This window comes from Ursus americanus, chromosome 28 (genome assembly GCF_024610735.1).
Source record: "Ursus americanus isolate L20-20 chromosome 28, mUrsAme1.1.p, whole genome shotgun sequence".
NCBI classification, from domain to species: Eukaryota; Metazoa; Chordata; class Mammalia; order Carnivora; family Ursidae; genus Ursus; species Ursus americanus.
The window spans coordinates 3,657,382-3,680,862 of NC_142154.1; the positions used below are offsets into that span (position 1 = coordinate 3,657,382).

The window sequence follows — 23,481 nt, forward strand, 5'->3', positions numbered from 1 at the left end:
AAATCCTAATGTCCCATGTATTTGGACGTGAGGCCTTTGGGAGGGGATCAGGTCATGAGGGTGGAGCCCTCATAAATGAGATTGATGCCCTTATAAAAGAGACCCCAGAGAGCTGCCATGCCCCCCTCCTCCTCTTGCCTGTGGAAGAACACAGAGTAAAGACTGTCCTCTAGGAACCAGGAAGTGGGGCCTCACCGGACAACAGAATCGCCAGCACCTTGTTCTTGGACCACCAGCCTCCAGAGCTGTGAGAAATAAACTTTCCCCTGTTTATAAGTCACCCCTTCTGTGATACTTTGTTATAGCCGCCTGAAGGGACTAACACTGGCTATTAAAATGGAGACAAAAGACCTAGTCTTCTCCGGTGAGAAAAGAGGACAGGTGGGCCTGAAGGACCCATGAGGAAGGGAGCGATATCTATAACAGAGAATCCCCAGATACAAGTAGTAAGGAAACGCATTAGTAGGTCATGTCAAGCACTAGTAACAACATAAACAAGCCTCAGGAAGTCTAGAGACTTTAAAGCCCCATTATTGGAAGCCCAGCACGAAGAACAGGAGCAGGGGTTGGTATTCCCCCCTCCACACACACACACATTCTACAAAGCAAGTGAGGGAGGCAGATGCTGATAGAAACAAGTAGCTTCTATAAAACGGGAGAGCAGGAAAGCTCAGACGAGGGGAAAGACTCGAACAAGAACTGTCCTTGTGACAAACGAAGGCCACAGAAAGTAGGTTACACCCGGGCTGCTCCGGTGACTTCTTACAGGTGGGCTTCGGGATGATGAAAGAAGCAGCATTCACCATTAGGCAGATTCAAAACACGTTGTCCGAAATGTTGCCAGGATTGGAAACAAGTGACCGGCCAGAGTTAGTCCCTTTTCCAAAACTACAGGCCTGTAAGACCCACGCATGGAGAAGCACGACCGCGCTTGGACTCTGGAGCCCCTCTGGTCCGCGTTCGAATCCCGCCTGTGCCGCCAAGCAAATGAGAGCCATCTCCCGTGACTCCGGCTGAAGAGCTTGCCCTAGGTGGGTCGCACTGCATTGTCAAGGGCAGACCTGGGGCGAGGACCCACAAGGTCGCTGACTCCAGAGCGGGGCTCTTTGCAGGCAGCCTGATGCTCAGGGCAGCGGGTCCCCTCGCGCAAATGTCCCCAAGGCCTGCAGCGCCTTTGTGCCCCACTCACCGGAGAGCACTCGCAACAGTGGCCCGCGGGGGGCAGGCGTGGGACTGGGGGGCGCCCGGGGGGAAGTGCCCCCCTAGAGTGGCGCGGGCCGGCGGGGAGGGGGGCGGCCAGGTGGTGATTGGCTGGGCTGCGGTAGGCAGCTCCGGGCCCAGAACAAAAGAGAGCGGGCGGCGGGCGTCCTCCGGAGTAGGCGCTCCCGCCCGCCCCGCGCGGGCTTCGGTGCTGGGGGAGGACGCGCCCACCGCCCGCCCGCCCGCCGAGCAGCCGGGCTGGCGCGCTCGGTTTCTGGGCGAAAGCCGGCCGTGTACCTAGGAATTAACCGGCCGGCGCGGGAGGGGAGGGGAGCGGGAAGCGGGGTGGGGGGGGGGGGATGCTGAGCGCGCGCGAGAACAATAATAAGATCGTGTTTGCGGTCGCTGCCCGAGGAGGAATTCGGAGGAGGCGCGAGGCCCGGCGCTCGCGCCGCGCCCGGGAGCCCGGGAGGGAGGCCGGCGGCGGCGGCGGCGGCGGCGGCGGCATGAGGCAGGCGACGCGGCGCCTGTGAGCAGCGCGCGGCGGCGGCGGGGACTCGGCGCGGGCGAGAGCCGAGCGGCCGGGGGCTCCCCTCCCCCGCTGCCGGGCCGTGATTTGCCGGGCCTGCTGCGCCCCCCGCCCACCCCTCGCCTCAGCCGCCGCCTCGCCGCTTCCCCTCGTCGGAGCGGCCGCTCGCCCGCCCGCTCGAGGCCCGCGGGGAGCGCGGCGCAGTCCGTCGGCCCACGGGGGGGCGGCCTCCCGGCATCTTCGCGGCGACCAAGGACGACCGGGGGAGGAAGCGGCCGGGATGGCGCGTCCGCGGCCCCGCGAGTACAAGGCGGGCGACCTGGTCTTCGCCAAGATGAAGGGCTACCCGCACTGGCCGGCCCGGGTGAGTACGGCGGCCGCGGGCGGGCCCGCCCGCCCACCATTTTCCCCTTCATGATGGCGCGCCCGCCCCCTTTCCCCATCCGCCTCAGCCCGGAGCCCGGCGCCCCGAGCCGGCCGCGGCCGGGGCTGGAGGCGCGGGCGGCGCTGCGCACGGAGGACGTGCCCGGGCCGGAGGCGAGGGTTCCGGGCCGCGCCCGCTCCCCGCGAGGGCGGCCATCCTTCCGCCCCCTCTCGAAGGCGGCTCCGGCCCGGGCAGGCCCGCCGCCCGGAACCCGGGAAGCCGCGCCGCCGGGCAGCGGGCCTGGGCTGGAGGCATCGCTGCGGGCAGGGTCGCGGGTGGGAAGCCGGGTCCCGGGCGAACGTCGGGGCACGTAGGGGAGCGTAATGCAAATGGCTGTCGGCGAGCCGGCGGGGGCCGCGGCGGAGAATCCTGGAAAGGGCTAGTGGTCATCCAGAGGCCAGGAGGAGCCTCTTGGCAGCCGTTCATCCATCCCTCGGCGCCTGCTTCGCCATCCAGACTTGTTGAGTTTTCCCTGAGCGCGGTTCCGGGAGCTCCGCCGGCCCCATCATTGTCCTGGGGTACGTGCATCCCCGCTGCCCGTCGCCCCTGCAAACCCACCCGGAGTAGCCGGGAGCTCGCAGCATGGCACCGGCTGGTGGGTCCGGGAAGCTCCTCGTGCCTTTTCACCTCCATATTTGTTTTAGGTCGGATCCCAGACCTTCTCCTTGGCCTCCCGCGACAGTCCACGATAGCTCTCTCTTCCTATTTAGCAGGGTTGTCGCTGGGCTCTTTCTCTAGAAAGCATCTGCGTGTAATACACACCATTAAAAAATTTTTTTTTGTAATCGGGCCCTTTGAGCGAGGAGGAGATCAACACTGCCGTGTGTGCTTTGTGTTTTAAAAATAAATCCCTTTTACTTTTGATTTTTATCCTAGTTGGCAGTTAGTTGTTTGAAATGAGAAATACAGTGAAAAGGAGGGTCAGGGCATCTTGGAGGCTCTGTTAGTATCCTTGGGAACAGAGATAGACGTGGGAAATATTGGCATAAATAAGAGTGTGAGCTCTAAAATGTTGTATTACAGTCAAGTGAAGGTAGCTAGACCAAGAGGGGGAAAAAAAACCCACCCATTCACAAAAGGAAGTGACATCACGGGTGGCCAGGCTGAAATTAGTGAAGTTGAAGTAATGGATGGACATAATCACTTTTTTTGTATTTAGTTTGGCGCGATTGTAAAATAAAAAGAACAGTTGGCCTGGGAATTGGGGGGCCTGGTATTTGGTTTGGGCTCTGTTAGGAGCCCAACTGTCTGAACATCCATTTCTGCAACTATAAAATGATCATCTCTAGGATTCCTTCTAATACTAACAACCTCAGATTTCAAGTGGGGTTCAGGTTCCATTAGGCTGTGAAAATAACTTTGGAGAGTCAAAAACAAAAAAACAAACCAAAAAAAATCCCAAAACTTAAAATTTCATTAACAAGTTGCTTACTTAGGTTGGCCACCTGTAGTAATTTTGAAACAAAAAAGTGCTGCAGAAGTAGTCCTAGTTGTATATCTAATTGCACATGAAATTCCTAGAAGTTGTAATTCCAAACCAAGGCAAAATGGAAAATAAAATAAGGAAACAAAATCAGGTTGTTAGATAAAATAAATACAGGAAAAAAAAATCTATGTGTCTTCCCCATTTAACATAAACTCCTCAAGGAAAGGACATGTCTCTCTTTTTTTAATTAAGAAGGTATTATTTTATAGTGGCATGTTATAATTTCGGAGGAAAGGTAAGGGTTAGAAAAAGATGAGTCCCTACTCAGTTACTGTGCTGTGTGCTTCATGTATGCTCTCCTGTTATTTCCACTCCAGTTCTCTGAGGCATTATCCTCATTTTACACCTTGCTATAGCTTTGTAGATGATGTTACAAAATCCTAACTGGAAAAAAAATCCTACTTACTCAGTTTTCAAATACTGTCACTCAATATGAAGACGGGTCTTGTGGGGATTAGATTCTGTATGGCCCTAAGGGATCAGACCTAGGAGGAAAAACATGGGGGAGACAGATTTTGGTTCAGACTGTAGGAAGGACTTTTCTGTCAAGGAAGGTCCATATTTGAATGGAGAAGCAACTTCCCTGCTGTAGGAAAGATTTTGGGCCCTAGGCAGCCTCTTGTGAGGCACGTTAGCCAAGAGGATTCACTCATCTAATAAATTTGGTCAGGTTGGATTCCGCTTTTGGCTGCGCTTCAGACTCTGTGACCTTAGGCATATTCTGTAATCTTTCTAAGTTTTAATTTACTAGCCTGTGAGATAGGCATAATTCTCACCTCACAGATTTAATGTGTGTAAAAGCACCAAGCAGCGGTGTTTGGGTGTTCCTACCTTTTTTCCTTTTTGGATTTCTAACTTTTCCCCTGTATAACTACACTGTTTTTAATTTTCAGCTTTTGAGTTAGATAGGTTATTTTTTCCAACATATTGTCATGAATCATTTCAAATGTATAGAAGAGTTAAAATAATTGTACAGTGAGCACCCTTACATCTACCACTAAATTCTACAATTAACATTTACCGGACTTGCTTTATCCTGTTACTCATGTATCCATCCCTCTATCCCTACAGCAGTCCATCTTATTGTAATGCATTTTAAAGTAAGTTGCAGTCATCAGTATAATTTACTCCTAGACACTTCAGCATGCATGATCATTAACTAGAGGTCAATATTTTTTATAGATCCTTTTTCTTTTCTTTTCTTTTCTTTTTTTTTTTTTTTTGCCTTTTGAGGTAAAATTTATATAAACTGAAACACACTTAAATGTTCCATTCTGTGAGTTTGACAGATGTATACACTGGTATAATCCAAACCCCTTGCAAGATATAGGGTCGTATCAGTACCCATGAAAGTTTCCTCACGGCTCTTCCGGTTAATTCCTGTCCTCTTTCCTGTTCAGATGTATTATATTAACATTCAGTAGCCAACTAGCTGTTTCTAATGGAGTATATTTTATATTGTATATGACTTAAAAATACAAGTTCATTTGTATGTAAGGATTAACTAGCTTGATACTAAAAATACTTACGCTAAAACAAGAGTCTCTGAACCCTTTTGATTGTGTACCCTGTTGGTAAAAAAAAAATTTGAGCATGCATCCCTAATATGTCTAAGTTTACTTCAAATTATATATACATGTACTTTGTACTATTACATACATTATAAAATAAACAACTAAAGAAACTAAAACGGATGACAGATGATATAGTTTATATTTTAAAATTCTTATTAGCTAAATATTAATAGTAATAGATTAAGTCTATATTTTTAAAGATATTAAATTTTGGAATATTTTTTGCCTGTTTCTTGTGAGATCTGACTAGGTGGTCACAGTTTTTCTGAAGAGATTTTCTGTAATAGAACTGTCAGCTGGACCATTTCCTTGTTTGCTTGTGCTTACATTATTGGTATTATCTTTGCAGGACTCCTTTTAGCCACTTGTTCATTTGGCAAGAGTTCATTTAGAAGTGAATATTCCATAATTTTGCTCAACCAGGCACTCTGAAATGGCAGTAAATCACAGTGTGCCCAAAGTGAATAAATATAACCATATGAATAAGGACACCAGGGTCAATTTATATAGTAAATATTAGTAAAATTAACTAATTTTTAGATAAAAAAAAGTAAGAAACTAAAATAGAAATTGTACTGTTTTCTTCTCACACCCTCCCCCCAAATCGTCGTGTATATCCCCTGAGGTGTGAGCACTCTGTCTGTTACCCCTACTCTGAAAGGTGGAAATAAAAAAGCAAAACAAAACAAAAAAGTTTCAAAACTCTTGTGTTTCAACCAAAGAACTCTTTTTAAATTTAAAAACTTAATATGAGATCTCTCCAGCATTGCTGATCGGTGACTAAATTGATAGGATCACTTTGGAAAACTGGCCCAATCTACTGTAGTTAAACACACGCCTACCTTGTAATTTAGCAGTCTGTTCTAGGCATATACCCGAGAGAAATGAGTGTTTATGTCCACCAGAAGACTTGTACAAGAATGCTCCTGCATGACAGCTTTATTCAAAACAGCAGAAGATTGAAAACAACCCAGATGTCCATCAACAGGAGAATGGCTAAACCAAATTGTAGCATATTCACGTGGTGGAGTCCTGCTTAGCAGTAAAAAGGAGCAAACTACTGATGCCCACAAAAATAGGGATGTATTTCAAAATTTGGGTTTGAGTGAAAAAAGCCAACACAAGAGTACATTCTGTATGACCATCAAAAACAGGCAAAATTGCTAAGTGGTGATCAGTTCATGGTGGGGGGAGGGGGTGTTACAGACTGGGAGGAAGCCCTGTAAATGTTCGTTGTTGTGATCTGGGTGTGTACTTACGTAAAACCCGATCAGACTGCACATTTAAGAAGTGCACAGCATGCTGTGTATAAGTTTTACCTCAGTTTAGAAAATGCATACTTTGTATGAAGTGGGAGAAAATCTGATACTTCAGACTTCAGGGATTGAATTTGACCATTGTTAGCTTTCAGTGAGAATGTTTTTTTTCTTTAAGGCTTCAGTGCTACCAATTTGCATCTTCCTGTTCCCTTGTGACTATCTTAGAAGCTTCATTTACTAGTTCATAGCTTCTCTTTACATTTCTTTTTAGTTCTGCTTTCTGCCTGTCTTTTGTTTAACTGTATTAGAGTCTTTCTAGTCCTTTCATACTAAACCATTGCTCATCACATTTTTGATCTAGCTCTCTGGCTTCTTAACTGATAAAACTTAAGAATAAAGCATTTTACTGCCATTCTAGGACAGCTCGAAGAGCTAAACTCTTAGCTAAACTTTTACTGAGCACCAACTCTATGTAAGGCACTGTGCTAGGTATAGGTTTTCATTTTTCTACCAACAGATTAAATTTGCAGCAATTTAAAAAAATTTAATTAAAGTGTCTCCATACTCTTTATTAATATAAACACTGATTGAGAATCCTTAGTTCTGATCCATAGTACTTTCAGGTTTTTTGCTTTTGACAGTAACTACTAAACTGTGAACCTTTATTTCTGGAGAACAGGCTACATAATTTCAGGGAATCACTTGGGACTTAAATTCTTTTTAATCTCAACATAAAGTAAGATGTTTATAATTCCTATTTCTTTGGCATGAGTCCAGAGAAGCCCATCACTGGTTCATTCCTCAGGTAGAGTGGCAGGGTTCATTCAGCCTTTCCCCCAGGGACTATATTCATGTTGCCAAGTACTGGCACATTGTCTCATTTTCTCCTGCTTAACTCTGGGAGCAGATAGGCAACTTACACCCTCATTGTCAATATGTACATTTTTCATTGCTTCCCTTTTAACCAGGTGAATCTGTGTTTCTGGCACATCCCCTTTGCTATGCCCTAATGACTTGTTTCCCTGGGATTTGGAAAATGTTAATTCTCTGAAGTCAGGTTTCTACTGTATGAAATTGTTTTTGGTTCTTTTGGAAAATGACGGATGGTTTAAAATTATATATGACTTTATAAAAAATGTCTATTAGCATAAGGAAAACATCATAAGCTAGTAAATATGGTAAACATAATAGGGGAAGAGCCCAAATGATCCTTTTTATTGGAGAAAGTTATCTTCTGTTGCAGAAGATTGTCCAGATGTTCAATCAGAATCCAGTCTACTGGATGCAGTGATGAGTCCACTGCAAAAAGGCTTCTTAATCACTTAGAGCCTTGCTTACTGAGAGCCTGGTCTGTGAACTGTTACCTGTCGAGGACCAGATAGGCGCAGAAATTGAGAGTAAGAATTTAGAAACTTTTTTAAGCAATCTGATAGAGTAACTTTATGTTTGTGAATTTAGTTTTTAAAATGAAGTTTATATTTTATATAACTTTAATTTTATTTTTCTACTATTTCATCCAGTGTATTTTATAAAAATGTCAGTCTGTAACAAATTAGAAATTTTTAAAAAATGGTCTTTCACCACAGAGTACTGATTATAGAAGATCCTTAAAGGTCAGTAGTATTCCTGGTATCTAAAACAATATGCCCATACTATAAACTTTTTAAAAAGATTTTATTTTGGGGGCGCCTGGATGGCTCAGTTGGTTAAGCATCCAACTCTTGATTTTGGCTCAGGTCATGATTTCAGGGTCATGAGATCAAGCCCTTCATGGCGCTCTGCCTGGGCATGGAGCCTGCTTAAAATTCTGTCTCTCCTTCTCCCTGTGTCCCTCTCTCCCCAACTCTCTGGCTCACTTTCTCTTGCTATCCTAAAAAGAAAAAAACAATTTTAAGTAATATCTACACCCAGTATGTGGCTCGAACTCACAACCCCGAGATTGAGAGTCACTCTCTCCACTGACTGAGTCAGCCAGGTACCCCTGCTCATACTGTAAACTATTTAAACTATCTTTAACTTTATTTAAAAGAGAGAATGGATTGACTTTTATAAATATCTCATCTGTCTAAAAAAGTTTTTATTACATAAGTAATATTCATTGTAGAAAGATACTATCCCTCTCTCTAGTCATAAGCGTCATGAATATGCACCTACATGTGTAAGTACATAATTTTTGTAATATATACAGTTTTGCAGCCTTTTATCCCCACTTAAACACTATATCTTAGATGACTTTCAGTGGCGATGAATATATTCCTATAGCATTATTTGTAATAGTCATCTGGTCATTTATGGTATAGACCTATTTGTTATAAATTATAACCAGTTCCTATTATAGGACATCCAGTTTTATACTATAAAATAATACCCTGAGAAACATGCTTTTAGCTAAATCATTAGTCTCAGGACAAGTCTCTGGGAATTATATTTCTCAGTCAAGCACTGTGTGCATGTTTTAAAACTTTGGATTTATCTTGTCACATTGTCCTCCGGAGAAGTTTTGACTGTCTTACCCAGTAGCAGAATAAGAGAATACCTGTTTCTCACATATTCATTAAAAGTAGAGGATTCAGATTTTTAAAAATATTTGTCAGTTTAATAAATACAAATATTTAATTGAATTTCTTTGCTTACAAGTTAGGCAGAGTGTCATATATGACATATCAAATCATATATCATGTATGTCTTGATTACAAGAAAGGACAAATATCTGATAATGCTACTATAAGGTATATATCCCCATAAGAAAACCAGGACTTAAGAAATTCACCTAAGGTTACACAGTGAGTAAGTGTGTTAATCCCAGACCATTAAAAATGCCACGGGAACATAAGAAATGTGATAACAGAGTAGGTGAAGGGACTGCAGAAGCATTTGGTGGTGTGTAAGAAGACCATATATGTATATATGTCTTACATATACGGTATATTCAGAAGCTGCTGGGAGGCAGGCACTCTCAAGTCAAACATTTATCATATTTTTTTCTCTAGTCTGTATCTCTTTGAAAGCCCTTTGACACAAGGCAGTAAAAACTAAATAAGATAATTAGTTATGCATACAGAGAAAGCAGAGACCCGTTAAAATCAATTCTGAGTGATGGCATGGTGTTGACTTAGTGTAGGTTCTAAAACGTTTATGTGTGAGAGAATACATATACTTTGAACAGCAGGTGGGGCAGTTATGAGAATTACTGGTTCAGTAGAGCCTGGAAGCTAAATCATAAGAACTACTAGCCACACAGCATCTTCCAGTGTTATTTCACTGCCGCTCATATATGTAATCGCTTCTCAGCTGTGTTAGTAAGTGAATTTTTCTATTTTCTTACTAAACAGGAATTTGCTGCAGTTAGTCGGGTAAATAGCCGTATGGTCACAGGGAACCACATAGAGGTAAAAAGAAAGAAATCTAGTAAGTGGTGAGTCTAAGCCTTTAGAAAGATATCCTCTAGATATCTGAGCAAGATTTCCTGTGATGTTGGGAAGAACAATGACACTAGGAGTTAAAAGACATGTACTCCATTCCACCACTGTCTTGGTTTGTCAGGTTTGTGCATCTTTTTTATAGCCTCTTTATAAAATAGGGAGGATGATAATTCTTATTCTCTTTACCTTTTTTCCTTGGAATCAAATGTTGAAATGTACATGAAATAAGTTTGCTAATTAAGAATCAGAGACCATATATGTAGTCTGCCTAACTTGTAACCAAAGACATTAATTCAGTTAAATATTTGTGTTTATTAATACCACAACATCATATAGGCCATATACCAAAGATCCGCAGCTAATATTATCCTCACTTGGGAAAAACTGCGAGCTTTTCCCCTAAGGTCAGGAACTCAACAGGGATGTACACTCTCACCACTGTTGTTCAACATAGTACTGGAAGTCCTAGCCTCAGCAGTCAGACAACAAAAAGAAATAAAAGGCATCCATCCAGATCAGCAAGGAAGAAGTCAAACTTTCACTCTTTACAAACGACATGATACTCTGTGTAGAAAACCCGAAAGCCTCCACCAAAAAATGCTAAAACTGCTACATGAGTTTAGCAAAGTCGCGGGATATAAAGTCAACGTATAGAAATTTGTTGCATTTCTATACACCAATAATGAAGCAGCAGAAAGAGAAATCAAGGAATCGATCCCACTTACAATTGCACAGAAAACCATAAGATACTTAGGAGTATACCTAACCAAAGAGCTAAAAGATCTGTACACTGAAAATTGTAGGACATTAATGAAAGAAGTTGAAGAGGACACATAGAAATGGAGAAACATTCCATGCTTCTGGATTAGGAGAAAATATGCTTAAATGTCTATACTACCCAAAGCAATCTACCCATTCAATGCAATCCCGATCAAAGAAACACGAACATTTTTCACAGAACTAGAACAAACAATCCTAAAATTTGTATGGAACCAAAAAAGACCCCAAATAGCAAAGATAATGTTGAAAAAGAAAAGCAAAATAGGAGGCATCATAGTCCCAGACTTCAAGCTGTATTGCAAAGCTGTAGTCATCAGGACAGTATGTACTGGCATGAAAACAAACACATGGATCAATGGAACAGGATAGATAACCTAGAAATGAACCCTCACCTCTGTGGTCAACTGATTTTTGACAAAGCAGGAAAGAATGTCCACGAGAAAAAAAGACCGTCTTCTTTTCTTTTTTTTTTTTTTTAAGATTTATTTATTTATTAGAGAGAGACAGCCAGCGAGAGAGGGAACACAAGCAGGGGGAGTGGGAGAGGAAGAAGCAGGCTCATAGCGGAGGAGCCCGATGCGGGCCTCGATCCCATAACTCCAGGATCACGCCTTGAGCCGAAGGCAGACGCTTAACCGCTGTGCCACCGAGGCGCCCCAAGACTGTCTTTTCAATAGATGGTGTTGGAAAAACTGGACAGCAATATGCAGAAGAAAGAAACTGGACCACTTTCTTACACCAAACACTGAAATAAACTCAAAATGGATGAAAGACTTAAATGTAAGATAGAAAACCATCAAAATCCTAGAGGAGAAAACATGCAGCAACGTCTTTGACCATGGCCGCAGCAACTTCTTACTAGACATGTCTCCGGAGGCAAGGGAAACAAAAGCAAAGATGAACTATTGGGACTTGATCAGGATAAAAAGCTTCTGCGCAACAGATGACTGGATTAAGAAGTTGTGGTCCATATATACAATGGAATATTACTCAGCAATCAGAAAGAATGAGTTCTCAACATTTGCTACAACATGGACGGCACTGGAGGAGATAATGCTTAGTGAAATAAGTCAAGCAGAGAAAGACAACTATCATATGATTTCTCTCATCTATGGAACATAAGAACTAGAATGATCAGTAGGGGAAGAAAGGGATAAAGAAAGGGGGGGTAATCAGAAGGGGGAATGAAACATGAGAGACTATGGACTATGAGAAACAAACTGAGGGCTACAGAGGGGAGGGGGGTGGGGGAATGGGATAGACCGGTGATGGGTAGTAAGGAGAGCACATATTGCATGGTGCACTGGGTGTTATACACAACTAATGAATCATCGAGCCTTACATCGAAAACTGGGGATGTACTGTATGGTGACTAACATAATATAATAAAAAATCATTATTAATAAAAAAAAAAAAGATTAAAAAAAAAAAAAGCTTCTGCGCAGCGAAGCAAACAATCGACAAAACTAAAAGGCAGCCCACAGAATGGGAGAAGATACCTGCAAATGACATCCGATAAGGGGCTAGTGTCCAGAATCTATAAAATTAACACCCAAAAAATAAATAATCAAGTTAAGAAATGGGCAGAAGGCATGAACAGACATTTCTCCAAAGAAGACATACAAATGGCTAACAGACACACGAAAAAATGCTCAACATCACTTGGCATCAGGAAAATACAAATCAAAATCATAATGAGATACCACCTCATACCTTTCAGAATGGCTAAAATTAACAACTCTGAAAACAGATGTTGGTGAGGAGGTGGAGAAAGGGGAACCCCTTTTACCCTGTGGGTGGGAACACAAACTGGTGCAGCCACTCTGGAAAACAGTATAGAGGTTCTTCAAAAAGTTAAAAAATAGAGCTACCCTACAACCCAGCAATTCACTACTAAGTATTTATCCAAAGGATACAAAAACACTGATTTGAAGGGGCACATGCACCCCAGTGTTTATAGCAACACTATCAGCAGTAGCCAAATTATGGAAAGAGCCCAAATGCCTATCAACTATGAATGGATAAAGAAAGTCATGATCTCAGAGTCCTGGAAGGAGCCCGATGCCAGGCACTGCGCTCAGTGGGGAGTCTGCTTCTCCCTTTCACTTTGCCCCTCCCCCTGCTTGTGTTCTCTCTCTCTCTCTCAAATCTTTTTTAAAAATAAAATCTTGGGGCTCCTGGGTGGCTCAGTCGTTAAACGTCTGCCTTCGGCTCAGGTCACGATCCCAGGGGTCCTGGGATCAAGCCCCACATCGGGCTCCCTGTTCAGCGGGAAGCCTGCTTCTCCCTCTCCCACTCCCCCTGCTTGTGTTCCCTCTCTCGCTGTTTCTCTCTGTCAAATAAATAAAATCTTAAAAAAAAAAAAAGAAATCTTGCCATTTGCAATGATATGGATGGAACTAGAGTGTGTTATGCTAAGTTAAATAAGTCAGAGAAGGACAAATACCATATGATTTCACTCATAAGTGGAATTAGGAAATAAAACAGATGAACCTAGGGAGGGAAGGAAAAGTAAGATAAAAACAGAGGGAGGCAAACCATAAAAGACTCTATAGAGAACTAATGGTTGTTGGAGGAGAGGTGGGGGGCTGGGCTAGATGAGTAATGGGCATTAAGGAGGGCATTGTGATGAGCACTGGATGTTATATGTAAGTGATGAATCACTGTATTTAACTCCCGAAACCATACTACGCTATATGTTAACTAACTTGAATTTAAATTTTTTTAAAATTGTGTTTATTAAATTTCTATTTGCTCTCCCTTCTTTCTAGTAATCACGTGTTAAGATGTACCTAACAGTTACCTACCAGGAGCACCAAACTCCTTATCATACAGTGGTAGAAACCTAGTGAAGTCTCAGTCCGTGCTTTTGTGGTTGGGCAGGTGTCTTTCAGTAGTTTCCTTGTGATTTTATAATATTGAGTTGGCTCTAGGCTCTGAGCATTGTGGGCTCTTCTCATTGGTACCCCTCCCTCAGATTCCTGCGAGTGGTGGGCCATGTCTGGAGGTTCTAGATAGCTTAAGTATTGGGGGGCAAACTAAACTGGACTGTGTCGGCATACAGAAAGGATCTGCGAGAAAACTCCTCTTCCCACTTGATCACAGACTCTCAAGCTCTGAGTTGACTCTCTGAATCTGATTATAGTCTGTAAGGCTCCCCAGAAGTGGACGTTTTCTGGTTGTCAGAGTGGAGGGGAGTCCATGCTAACAACAAAGTTGCCTCCATGGGGACTGGGAAATTCTTGATAACATAGAATTAACTTCTCAGTTTCTATTGCAAAATATATTTAAGATGAGAGCTGTTAGAAGTGCTGGGTTTGTTAGGTTCAGAAGTAGTTACCAAATGAGTGTCACAGAAGATTCAAAAATTTTTATGTAGGAAGAAATGTCAAAAAATAAACTCATGGTTTTAGATCTGTTTTTCCTTTTTCTTTGTCACCGAAGTAGAACTTTTGTGCAAATGGTGTCTTTAACTGTGGAGGAATTACATATTCAGAGGGAGCAGTATGACAGATCCTTGGTTCATTTTTTTTTTAGAGTTACATATGTTGAATAGTTTGAAAATTAATTCCCTCTAGACCTCTGTTTGACTTTCAAAATGAGACCAACTACTTTCAGACAAGGCATAACTGTTCTTATTTCCCCTCACTGAACTGCTACGTGAGGATTAAGTCAATAATTTTGAAAATATTTAGATCTTGGAAATGAGTCATTGTTGCTGATGGAGTCTGATGCAGTCTAGTCTGGTGGTTTTCAGACTTTTTTTTTTTTTAACTATAGTAAGAAATAAAGCCCATAGTAAGAAATAACTACTAATTTCATAAACACATACACGCACATACACCAGTAATAAGTTTTCACCAAATCATACTGTATGTGATACATTCTGAATTATTTTTGTATTTTTATTTTGTATAAAATCAGGTTGCAACCCACTAAATCAGTTTCACTACCTACAGTTTGAAAACCACTGGTCTGGTTTGTTAGGCCAAAGGGAAATTAATCTATGTGAGTTATTATATATGTGTGTATATATGACAGTAGTTGGATTTTTTTTTTTTAAGATTTTATTTATTTATTTATCTAAGAGAGCACAAACCGGGGGAAGGGGCACTGGGAAAGAAGCAAGCAGACCCCCCGCTGAGCAGGGAGCTCAATTCGAGGACCCAGGGATCAGGACCTGAGCTGAAGGCAGACACTTCACTGACTGAGCCCCCAGGCGCCCCGGCAGTAGTAGGGTTTTTGAGATGAGTTAGCAGTCCTGGGCTTTTTATTCTGCTGTAGCCAAAGTCTTACATGAAGATCACGTAAACATAACGAAAGTTATATTACTTTAGGTCATTTAACCATCCAGGCCAGTATTGCCCTTGATCTCTAAAGACTTCGTATGCAGATCAGTATTTCTGCTCTCATCTTCCTTCTAATCTTTGAACTGCACATGGATCTACAACTCTCTCGAAGCTAATTATAGTTTCATATGTATGCCTCCTTAAGGATATTTCATATATATGCCTCCTTAAGGATATTTCATATGTATGCCTCCTTAAGGATATTTCATATGTATGCCTCCTTAAGGATATTTCATATGTATGCCTCCTTAAGGATATTTCATATGTATGCCTCCTTAAGGATATTTCATATGTATGCCTCCTTAAGGATATTTCATATGTATGCCTCCTTAAGGATATTTCATATGTATGCCTCCTTAAGGATATTTCATATGTATGCCTCCTTAAGGATATTTCATACGTATGCCTCCTTAAGGATATTTCATATGTATGCCTCCTTAAGGATAATAAGCTCCGTGCGTTTAAGTACCCAGCTACATACACTCTGACTACCATAATGCTCCCTGACTGTTAGTAGTGGGGCTCTGGGGTTTTCTTGGGTTTGTGAGACTAGACTGGAGGTTGTCAGGCTATCCATGACTGAGGATGAGGGGCTTTTGTGAAATGTAGAAGACTTGTATGTGGGGCGTGTGTCGTACCTTCTGAGGTGGGTGTGAAGTCATGGGACTAACACGTTTCTAATGGTTCTCTATTTCCTTTTTAAATCACTTTGTCTAATCAGAAAGAGACTTCCTTGCTGTTATTAGATAGAGCAGCCTCAGTAGAGAGAACCTAATCCTGATAGTAAGGCATTCTTCAATTTCTATAAAAGCTACATTTCTGAAAAGGTATAGTAAACACAGTTAGCGATCTCACATCTGGCTGGTTGACACACAAAATTAGTATACTTCTATCAGAAAATTCTCCCGCTGTACCAAATGGAAGTATCTTGGAACTGAAAGGATACTGTTAGGTTAATCTTGGTGCGCTGCCAGGTATTCAAGAGCTCTGCTTGTTCTCCAGCTCAGTCTTTTGTTGCTGCTGGGGTCCCTGGCCCTACCTTGTACTAGGCCAGGTGGCAGGGGAAAGACAGAGCCTGTGATAGAGTTATGAAATATGATGGTTTCCACTGTTTGTTTTTAATAAGCTCCTTGTCTGGGGCGAGGATTTATTTAGCTACAAGGGATCAGGTAACCCAGAACAAATGTGTCCCTTGTTTTTATACTGTGCTAAGAGCAAATTACAGAAGTAGAGCAGTTCAGTGGGAGTGGGCAGTTTGAGCAGTTTGCTGAAGTGACATGGAGAGGACAGTGATTGAGGACACCTCTTTTGCTCCAGTGCAGTTTCTCATTCAGTGTTACTGTACCTCTGAGTGAGCCCTAGACCTCTCCACTTTCTCTTGCTATGTCCACTGCCCCTGGGCTTCATTCCTTCTTACCCAGATTTAACCTACGTGATTATTTGAACTGTTCCCACTCACATCTCCTTTTTTACTTCGATGCGTTCATCCTAGAAACCCCTTCCTGGGTCATCCTTATAGTCTGCCTTGTCGACTCCAGCAGGTGGCCTACTGCCACCAGCAGGATGTAGACACAGAGACAGGCAGCCCGGGCCTGCTGCAGGATTGCTTTCGTCTAGGTCCTCAACGGCCCTTGGCCATCCCTCTTGGGTGTTCCGACACACCTTTACTACTCTCTTCCAACTCAGATGTTTTCCCCTTGTTTTCAGCAAATCATTTTACCTTCATATTCCATATGTTCATTTTCAAGGTGAAATGGAAGAGCAAGAGCTTAGTGGGCCGATGAAGCTATGTCTGCATGTTGCCTCTGTCCCTCAGTAGACAAATGACCTTGGGTAGATTACCTAATATCTTGGCCTCAGTGGACTCTTCTGTAAAATGGAGACAGTAAGGACTTGTTTTCAGGATCATTTCAAGGATTTTGAACATAAACAGCCTGGAGTTTAATGTGATTAAAAAATGTTTGTTTCCCTCCCGTTCACCTCTTCCCTGTCCTCCTTATTAAGACCCTCCTCTCGCTTGACTCCACCCTTTTCCTTCTTGCATTTAACATTCAGTAAATATTTTTGGAATGTTTGCTGTGTCTCAGGTGCTCTGCTAGGTCCTGGGAGTAGAGAAGGGACCTCGGCAGCCTTTTCCCCTCTACTCGCTCTTTCTCTCCTAACCAGAAATAATCCTCTCTCCCATCTTCTAGGCACTGCTCCCTCTGCTTTCCTTGGTAACCAAGCTTCTTAAATAACTGACCTTACTGTCTTTCTGCCGCTCTCCCAAAGGTCACCGTGATCTCCCAATCTAAAGAACACATTTCAATCCTTATTTTTGCCTCTGTGAAATTTAATACTGCCTTTTAAAAAATTCTCTTCCCTTGACTTCCTTCCTGTATTTCTCTTCTTGAAAGGTTCTTCCACTTCTCTGACTGTGCCTTTGCAGGATCTTCTTTGTCTTCAAGCCACCACTTAATATCTTCTAAACCTCTGTTTCAGGCCCAGACTCAACTATTGTGAGCCTCAAACCCAATCATCCATTTACCGTCTAAACAGCTCCATCTAGCCATCTCTCAGGTACCACAAATTCATTGTCAAACCAGGCTAGCTGCCCCTCCCCACCTAAGTATTTCTATTTCTGTAAAAGATTACTATTCAGCCAGTAACCCCAAAAAACAAAGACCTCAGATTATCCTAGGTGCTCTTGTTCCCTCATCTCCCACATCTTACTGGTCACCTAATGACGTCTACATGGGCCGTGCAAACGCAGGCCTGCTGGTAGTTCAGATAGAGAAAAGTGGTGTGAAATCTGGTTCATCACACAGCCCACGGCAAAGTAAGGATGCTAACTGCAAGAGAACCTGAGACATATTCATGTTGTAAGCAGCATATAATTTCAGTAAAATAATAGGATATTAAATTAATATTATTAATTTGGATTTTATTGATGTTACTTTCTTTCTGCTTAATATATAAATTAACTTTGGTTTTATAGTATATGGTTACAATAGTGCTGTTATGTCTGTGCATGTTTTAGAACGTTATGACAAAATTTTATGACAGCTGAGGGTCTACAAGATTTTGTTCCCTTTAAAAATGATTACAATTGTGCCTTGAACAATGACGGGGCAGGAGTTAGGGGCACTGACCCCCACAGTCGAAAACCCAAGTATAACTTCTGACTTCCCCAAAACTTAAGGACAGTAGCCTGCTGTTGACCAGAAGCCTTGCCAATAATATAAACAGTTGATTAACACATATGTTTATTCTTACAATAAAGTAAGCTGGAGAAAAAATATTAAGTAAATGATAAGGAAGAGAAAATACATTTACAGTACTGTATTTATTAGAAAAACTTCACATATATATGGGCCCGTGCAGTTCAAAACCATGTTGTTCAAGGGTCAGCTGTGATTTAAGATGCTACAGTTTAAGAGACCTCAGCAAATTAGAATGAACTCTTGACAATGAGGGACCTAGAGATAAAGACATGTAAGGAGATCATCAGGGATTTGAATGTTTAGTCAAAGAAGGAAAGATGTACGTGCTGATAGTGATTTTCAAATATTTAAGGGACTCCTATGAAAAAAGAAATAGGAAGTATGGAGTAGCAAAAAGAGCATATACTCTGGAGCCAAGGTCTGGGTTCAGATGAAGCTCTACCGCTTACTAGCTGTGTGATCTTGGGCAAATTACCTCATCTCTCTTAGCCTCTGTTTCCTTTTCTCTAAAGTGGAGTTGGTGTTATCTACCCCCACAGGGTTGGTGAGAGAACTTAGTGCCTGACATGTAGATGAAGCTAAGCAAATACTAGTTTCTTCCTTTCTTTGATAGCTTTTAAAAGGGTGGAACTGGAATTAGGGGATAGAAATTTTGAGGGAACTGCTTTAAAAGTAGGCTTATTGTAGAGAGGAACAATTAAGAGAAAGTCTTAGCATTAGTTACTGAGAGCTTATATGCCGCGACTTCATCGGTGTCATCATGTAACCCGTGCTATTCACGGTAATGCCCCTTCCTCACAGATGAAGAACCTGCAGTTCAGAGAGATTTTAAGTATCTTTCCAAAGATTGCCCAGATGATAAACCTGATCCCTGGCTCCAGAGCCTCCCCCTGAACCACGGCAGCGCCCTCTGTGTTCTATCTCCGGTAGTGCGTGCTCGCTCACCGTTCATTCAACTCCGGGCACGTTCCCCACACGCGCAGTTTCCAGTCCAGAACATGACAAAGAGGCTACCTTCTAGTGATTTTTCTCTAAGGCGAAAAATAGTTGAAGGCGACAGGAAGTGCTAACGGTGGTGCAGGTGGTTTTGTATAGAATGTTCAGGGAAAGCGTCTGATAAGATGGCATTTGAACAGAGAACTGAAGGAAGAGAGGAAGCCCTGTGGATATTCATTTTAGGCAGAGAAGAGCAAGTTTCTCATCATTAATCTTTTTATTAATAATTATTCTTAATTTTCACTTACTTGTTTTTCTAGATTGACTTTAGAAATACCTTGAGGTTCAAGGGAAATCTCAATGGAATTTTGGTTTGGAGTGAATTAAATTGTAAATTGATAGGAGAAATGACCCTTTTTCCAATATTGAAACATTCCTGCCAGAGGCATGGAATGTTTCCATTTATTTTTCTATCTCAAGTAGAGTTTTGTTGTTTTCTTCCTAAAGGATCCACACATTTTTAAAAAATTACTGGGTGTTGTTTCCTGTTGCTGATGCTTTTATAAGTGGAATTTGAGTAGCTCAGAACAAACACCTTGGTGTCACCCCCAACATTGTAGTTTTTCTCCCACACCTAGTGTGCTGGCAAATCCTGTTAATTCCAACTTCAAAGTATATGCAGAATCCCAAAACTTCCACAGCCACCACCCTTATCGAAGCCACTGTTGTCTCTTAAATGTATTATTTGAGTCGATTTCTAGCTGGTCTCCCTTTCCATTCTTGCCCTTGGAAGGTCTGTTCTTAGCAGTGTGGGCGTTTTACTCTGTTAAAACGGAGTGTACATGCAGCCCCCTCTCTTCCAGTCCAGCCTGGGGCCTCCTCCCTGCTCCTTAGTGTGCGAGTCATGCTTCTGCCCCAGGGACTTTGCTTAGGCTCTTCCTCCACATCCCCCCCCCAGACCTCTTCCAAGTCTCTATTCCGGTGTCACATTTCAACGAGAAAACTTTACCATCCGGTTTAAAATCACAACCCCATCTTCATCCTTGGCTCTAATTTTGTATAGCCCTTTATTTACATTCTTATGTACTAAATAATTTATTTAATAGAGTTATTTTCTATTTATTTTGCCCCTTGTTTGTCGGTGTATCCTTAACACCTATAACAGTGCCTGGCTCACAAAAAACTAAATATTTGTTGAAGGACTAAGTTCAGTCTTTTCCTTTTATATTTTCAACCTGGTCTCTGGTGATACGTGCCAGAGCTTTTTATTTTTACTTATTTGTCATCCTGCTGTATTTTATTTTTTTAAAAAGGATTTATTGTAGGGAGCAAATGGGGAGAGGGCTAGAGGGAGAGAGAATCCTAAAGCAGGCTCCCTGCTGAGTGTGGAGCCTGACATAGGGCTCGATCCTAGGACCCTGAGATCATGACCTGAGCCGGAATCAAGAGTCGGCCGCATAACCAACCTGAGTCACCCAGGCACCCCATTCTGCTATACTTTAATTCTGTTTTTCTAGTGATATACTTTTTCTTAAATTGCCTGCAAATAATGATTCTTTTATCTTTTCTACTTCAATATTTGTTGGAAGGTGGGGTGGGAATTCTCTTAATATATTAACTAGAACTTTAAGAACATTGTTAAGCATTGGAGATAATTGACATCCTTGTCTCCTTGATTTTTAGGAATATGTCTTATTATTCATATGATTTTGTCTGGTTTTCAGATAGCTAGTCTTTATCATGTTGAAATATTCTTTTATTCCTGTTTTTCTAGAAATTCTTATAAAGAAGTTAAATTTTGTCAGATGCCTTTTTTTACCATCCATTGTAATAATTATAAAGCTTTCTCTTTTAGCCCTTATATTGATTATATAAACAGATGTTAAATGTTAAATTGTACTTGCATACCTGGAATTTACCTTACTCATATATATATACTCAGCACGTGTTCCTTTTTTGTTGAGATATAATTCAGATAGCATAAAATTCACCCTTTTAAGTTATGTAATTCAGTGGTTTTTATTACATTCACAAGGTTGTACAACCATTATCACTAATTCCAGAACATTTCATCACTCCAAAAGGAAACCCTGTATTCATGAAGCAGTCACTCCCTATCTACCCATACCCCTGCCAATCACAAATCTACTTTATCTCTATGAATTTCCTTATTCTGGACATTTCATTTAAATGGAATCATAGAATATGTGGCCTTTTGTGTCTGGTTTCTTTCACTTAGCATCATGTTTATTCATATTTCATCCATGTAGAGCAAATATCAGTACTTCATTCCTTTTCATAGCTGAATAACATTCCACTGTGTGGATATTCCACATTTCTTTCTTTCATTCTCTTTTTTTTTTTTTTTTTTAAGATTTTTTTATTTATTTATCAGAGAGAGAGCACAAGCAGGGGGAGCAGCAGGCAGAGCAGGCAGAGGAAGAAGCAGGTTCCCTGCTGAGCAAGGAGCCCGATGGGGGACTCAATCCTAAGACCCTGGGATCATGACCTGAGCTGAAGGCAGACACTTAACCAACTGAGCCACCCAGGCGTCTTGATAGTCCACATTTCTTAAAATAACTCATCAGTTGATGGGTGTTTGGAAACTGGTTGTTTCCACTTTTGGCTGTTATGAATAATGCTGCAGTGAACATTCATGTAACAGTTTGTTATGTGGACTTAGTGTTTTCAGTCTCTTGGGTATATACCTAGAAATGGAATTGCTGGGTCATATTATTACTCTTTGTTTGAAAAATTGCTGGAGTCTTTTCCAGTGCTGCTAACTACTTTGTTTCCAGTAGCCTAATTGCCCTGGGTGAACCTCTAGTACAGTGTTGACAAGAAATGATGGGAGTGAATGTCCTCTTCTTGTTCCTGATCTTATGGGATAAGTTTTTACTCTTTCACCATTAAGTATGATGTTAGCTAAGGTTTTTTTATAGATGCCCTTTATCAGCTTGAGGGTATTTCCTTCTGTTCCCAGTTGGTCAAATGTTATCATGAAAGGATGTTGGATCTTTTCAAATGTTTTTCCTGCATCTATTGAGATTATCATGTGGTCTTTGTCTTTGGTTCTGTTAATATGGTATATTGTATTGATTGATTTTGATATGTTGAACCAACCTTGCATTCCTAGGATGAAGTCTCTGGGTTATGGTACATAATTTTTTAAAAAATCAGAACCAGTTTTATTAAAGAAGTTTGAGTCATTTCCTTCACTATCATTCTAGGTTTCCCAATCTGCCAGCACACATGGGTGGTACACATGAAATTGAATACAAGTTGACCCTTCTTATATGTTGTTTCATGAACGTGAAACCCAGTAACAGTGTTAACCCATTAATCTTTAAAGTGTCCTTTTTTATTAGATGTCTCTCCTTGTCAGTGAATCAGTGTCTACCTCATTCTCCTCTGTTCAATAGAATTAAATGCTTTCCCTATTCCGAATAATGTCTTTACAAACTGGTCTTCTATTGTGGTCTTTTTTCCTACAGGTGAGTTTATTTCCTCCACTTCTTAAGATGATTTGGTTCAGTTTCTTTGTTTTGTAATGTTCTGTTGTGTTGGAGCTGGTTCTTGTTTTAGCCAATTTGATTATTTTCCTTACTGTCACTTTTTAGCTTATGTTCTGAAATTCTTTCCATAAGCAGCATAACGTGCTTGGTGGTTTTTTGTTTGGTTTTTTTTTTGAAGTATAGTTAGCATACAATGTTACATTAGTTTCAGGTGTATGACAGTGATTCTGCAATCCTGTATATTGTGCTGTGCTGGCCATTATAAATGTAGTCACCATCTGTCACCTTACGGTGTTAATACAGTATTATTGACTATTCCCCTGTGCTGCACTTTTTGTCCCTGTGATTTATTTATTTTATAACTGGAAGTGTATATCTCTTAATTCCCTTCACTTATTTCATCTATCACCTATTTCATCTATCCCCCCAACCCTGTCCCCTCTTGCAACCACCAGTTTGCTGTCTGTATTTAAGATTGTTTCTGTTTTGTTTGTTTTGGTTTTTGGATTCCACATTTGTCTTTCTCTGACTTATTTCACTTAGCATACTAAGTATACCCTCTAGATCCATCCATGTTATTGCAAATAGCAAGATTTTATCCTTTTTTATGGCTGAGTAATAATTGTATATGTGTATCACATCTTCTTTATCCATTCGTCTACTGATGGACACTTAGGTTGCTTGCATAACTTGGCTAATATAAATAATGCTACAGTAAATACAAGAGTGCATGTATCTTACTGAACTTCGTTTTATTTAGTTAAATACCCAGTAGTATAATTACTGGAGTCATAGGGTATTTCT

At 41.6% G+C, this 23,481-nt stretch overlaps 1 protein-coding gene across 1 annotated transcript in view; it reads left to right on the forward strand.

Annotated features, from left to right (window-relative positions):
• The first annotated feature begins 1,577 nt into the window (after positions 1–1,577).
• HDGFL3 (HDGF like 3) overlaps positions 1,578–23,481 on the forward strand; it is a 74,818-nt gene continuing 52,914 nt past the window's right edge. Inside the window, exon 1 of the mRNA XM_045813195.2 lies at positions 1,578–2,093. Coding sequence (XP_045669151.1) covers positions 2,010–2,093 — 84 coding nt within the window. The 5' untranslated portion in view covers positions 1,578–2,009. The remainder of the gene's footprint in view (positions 2,094–23,481) is intronic.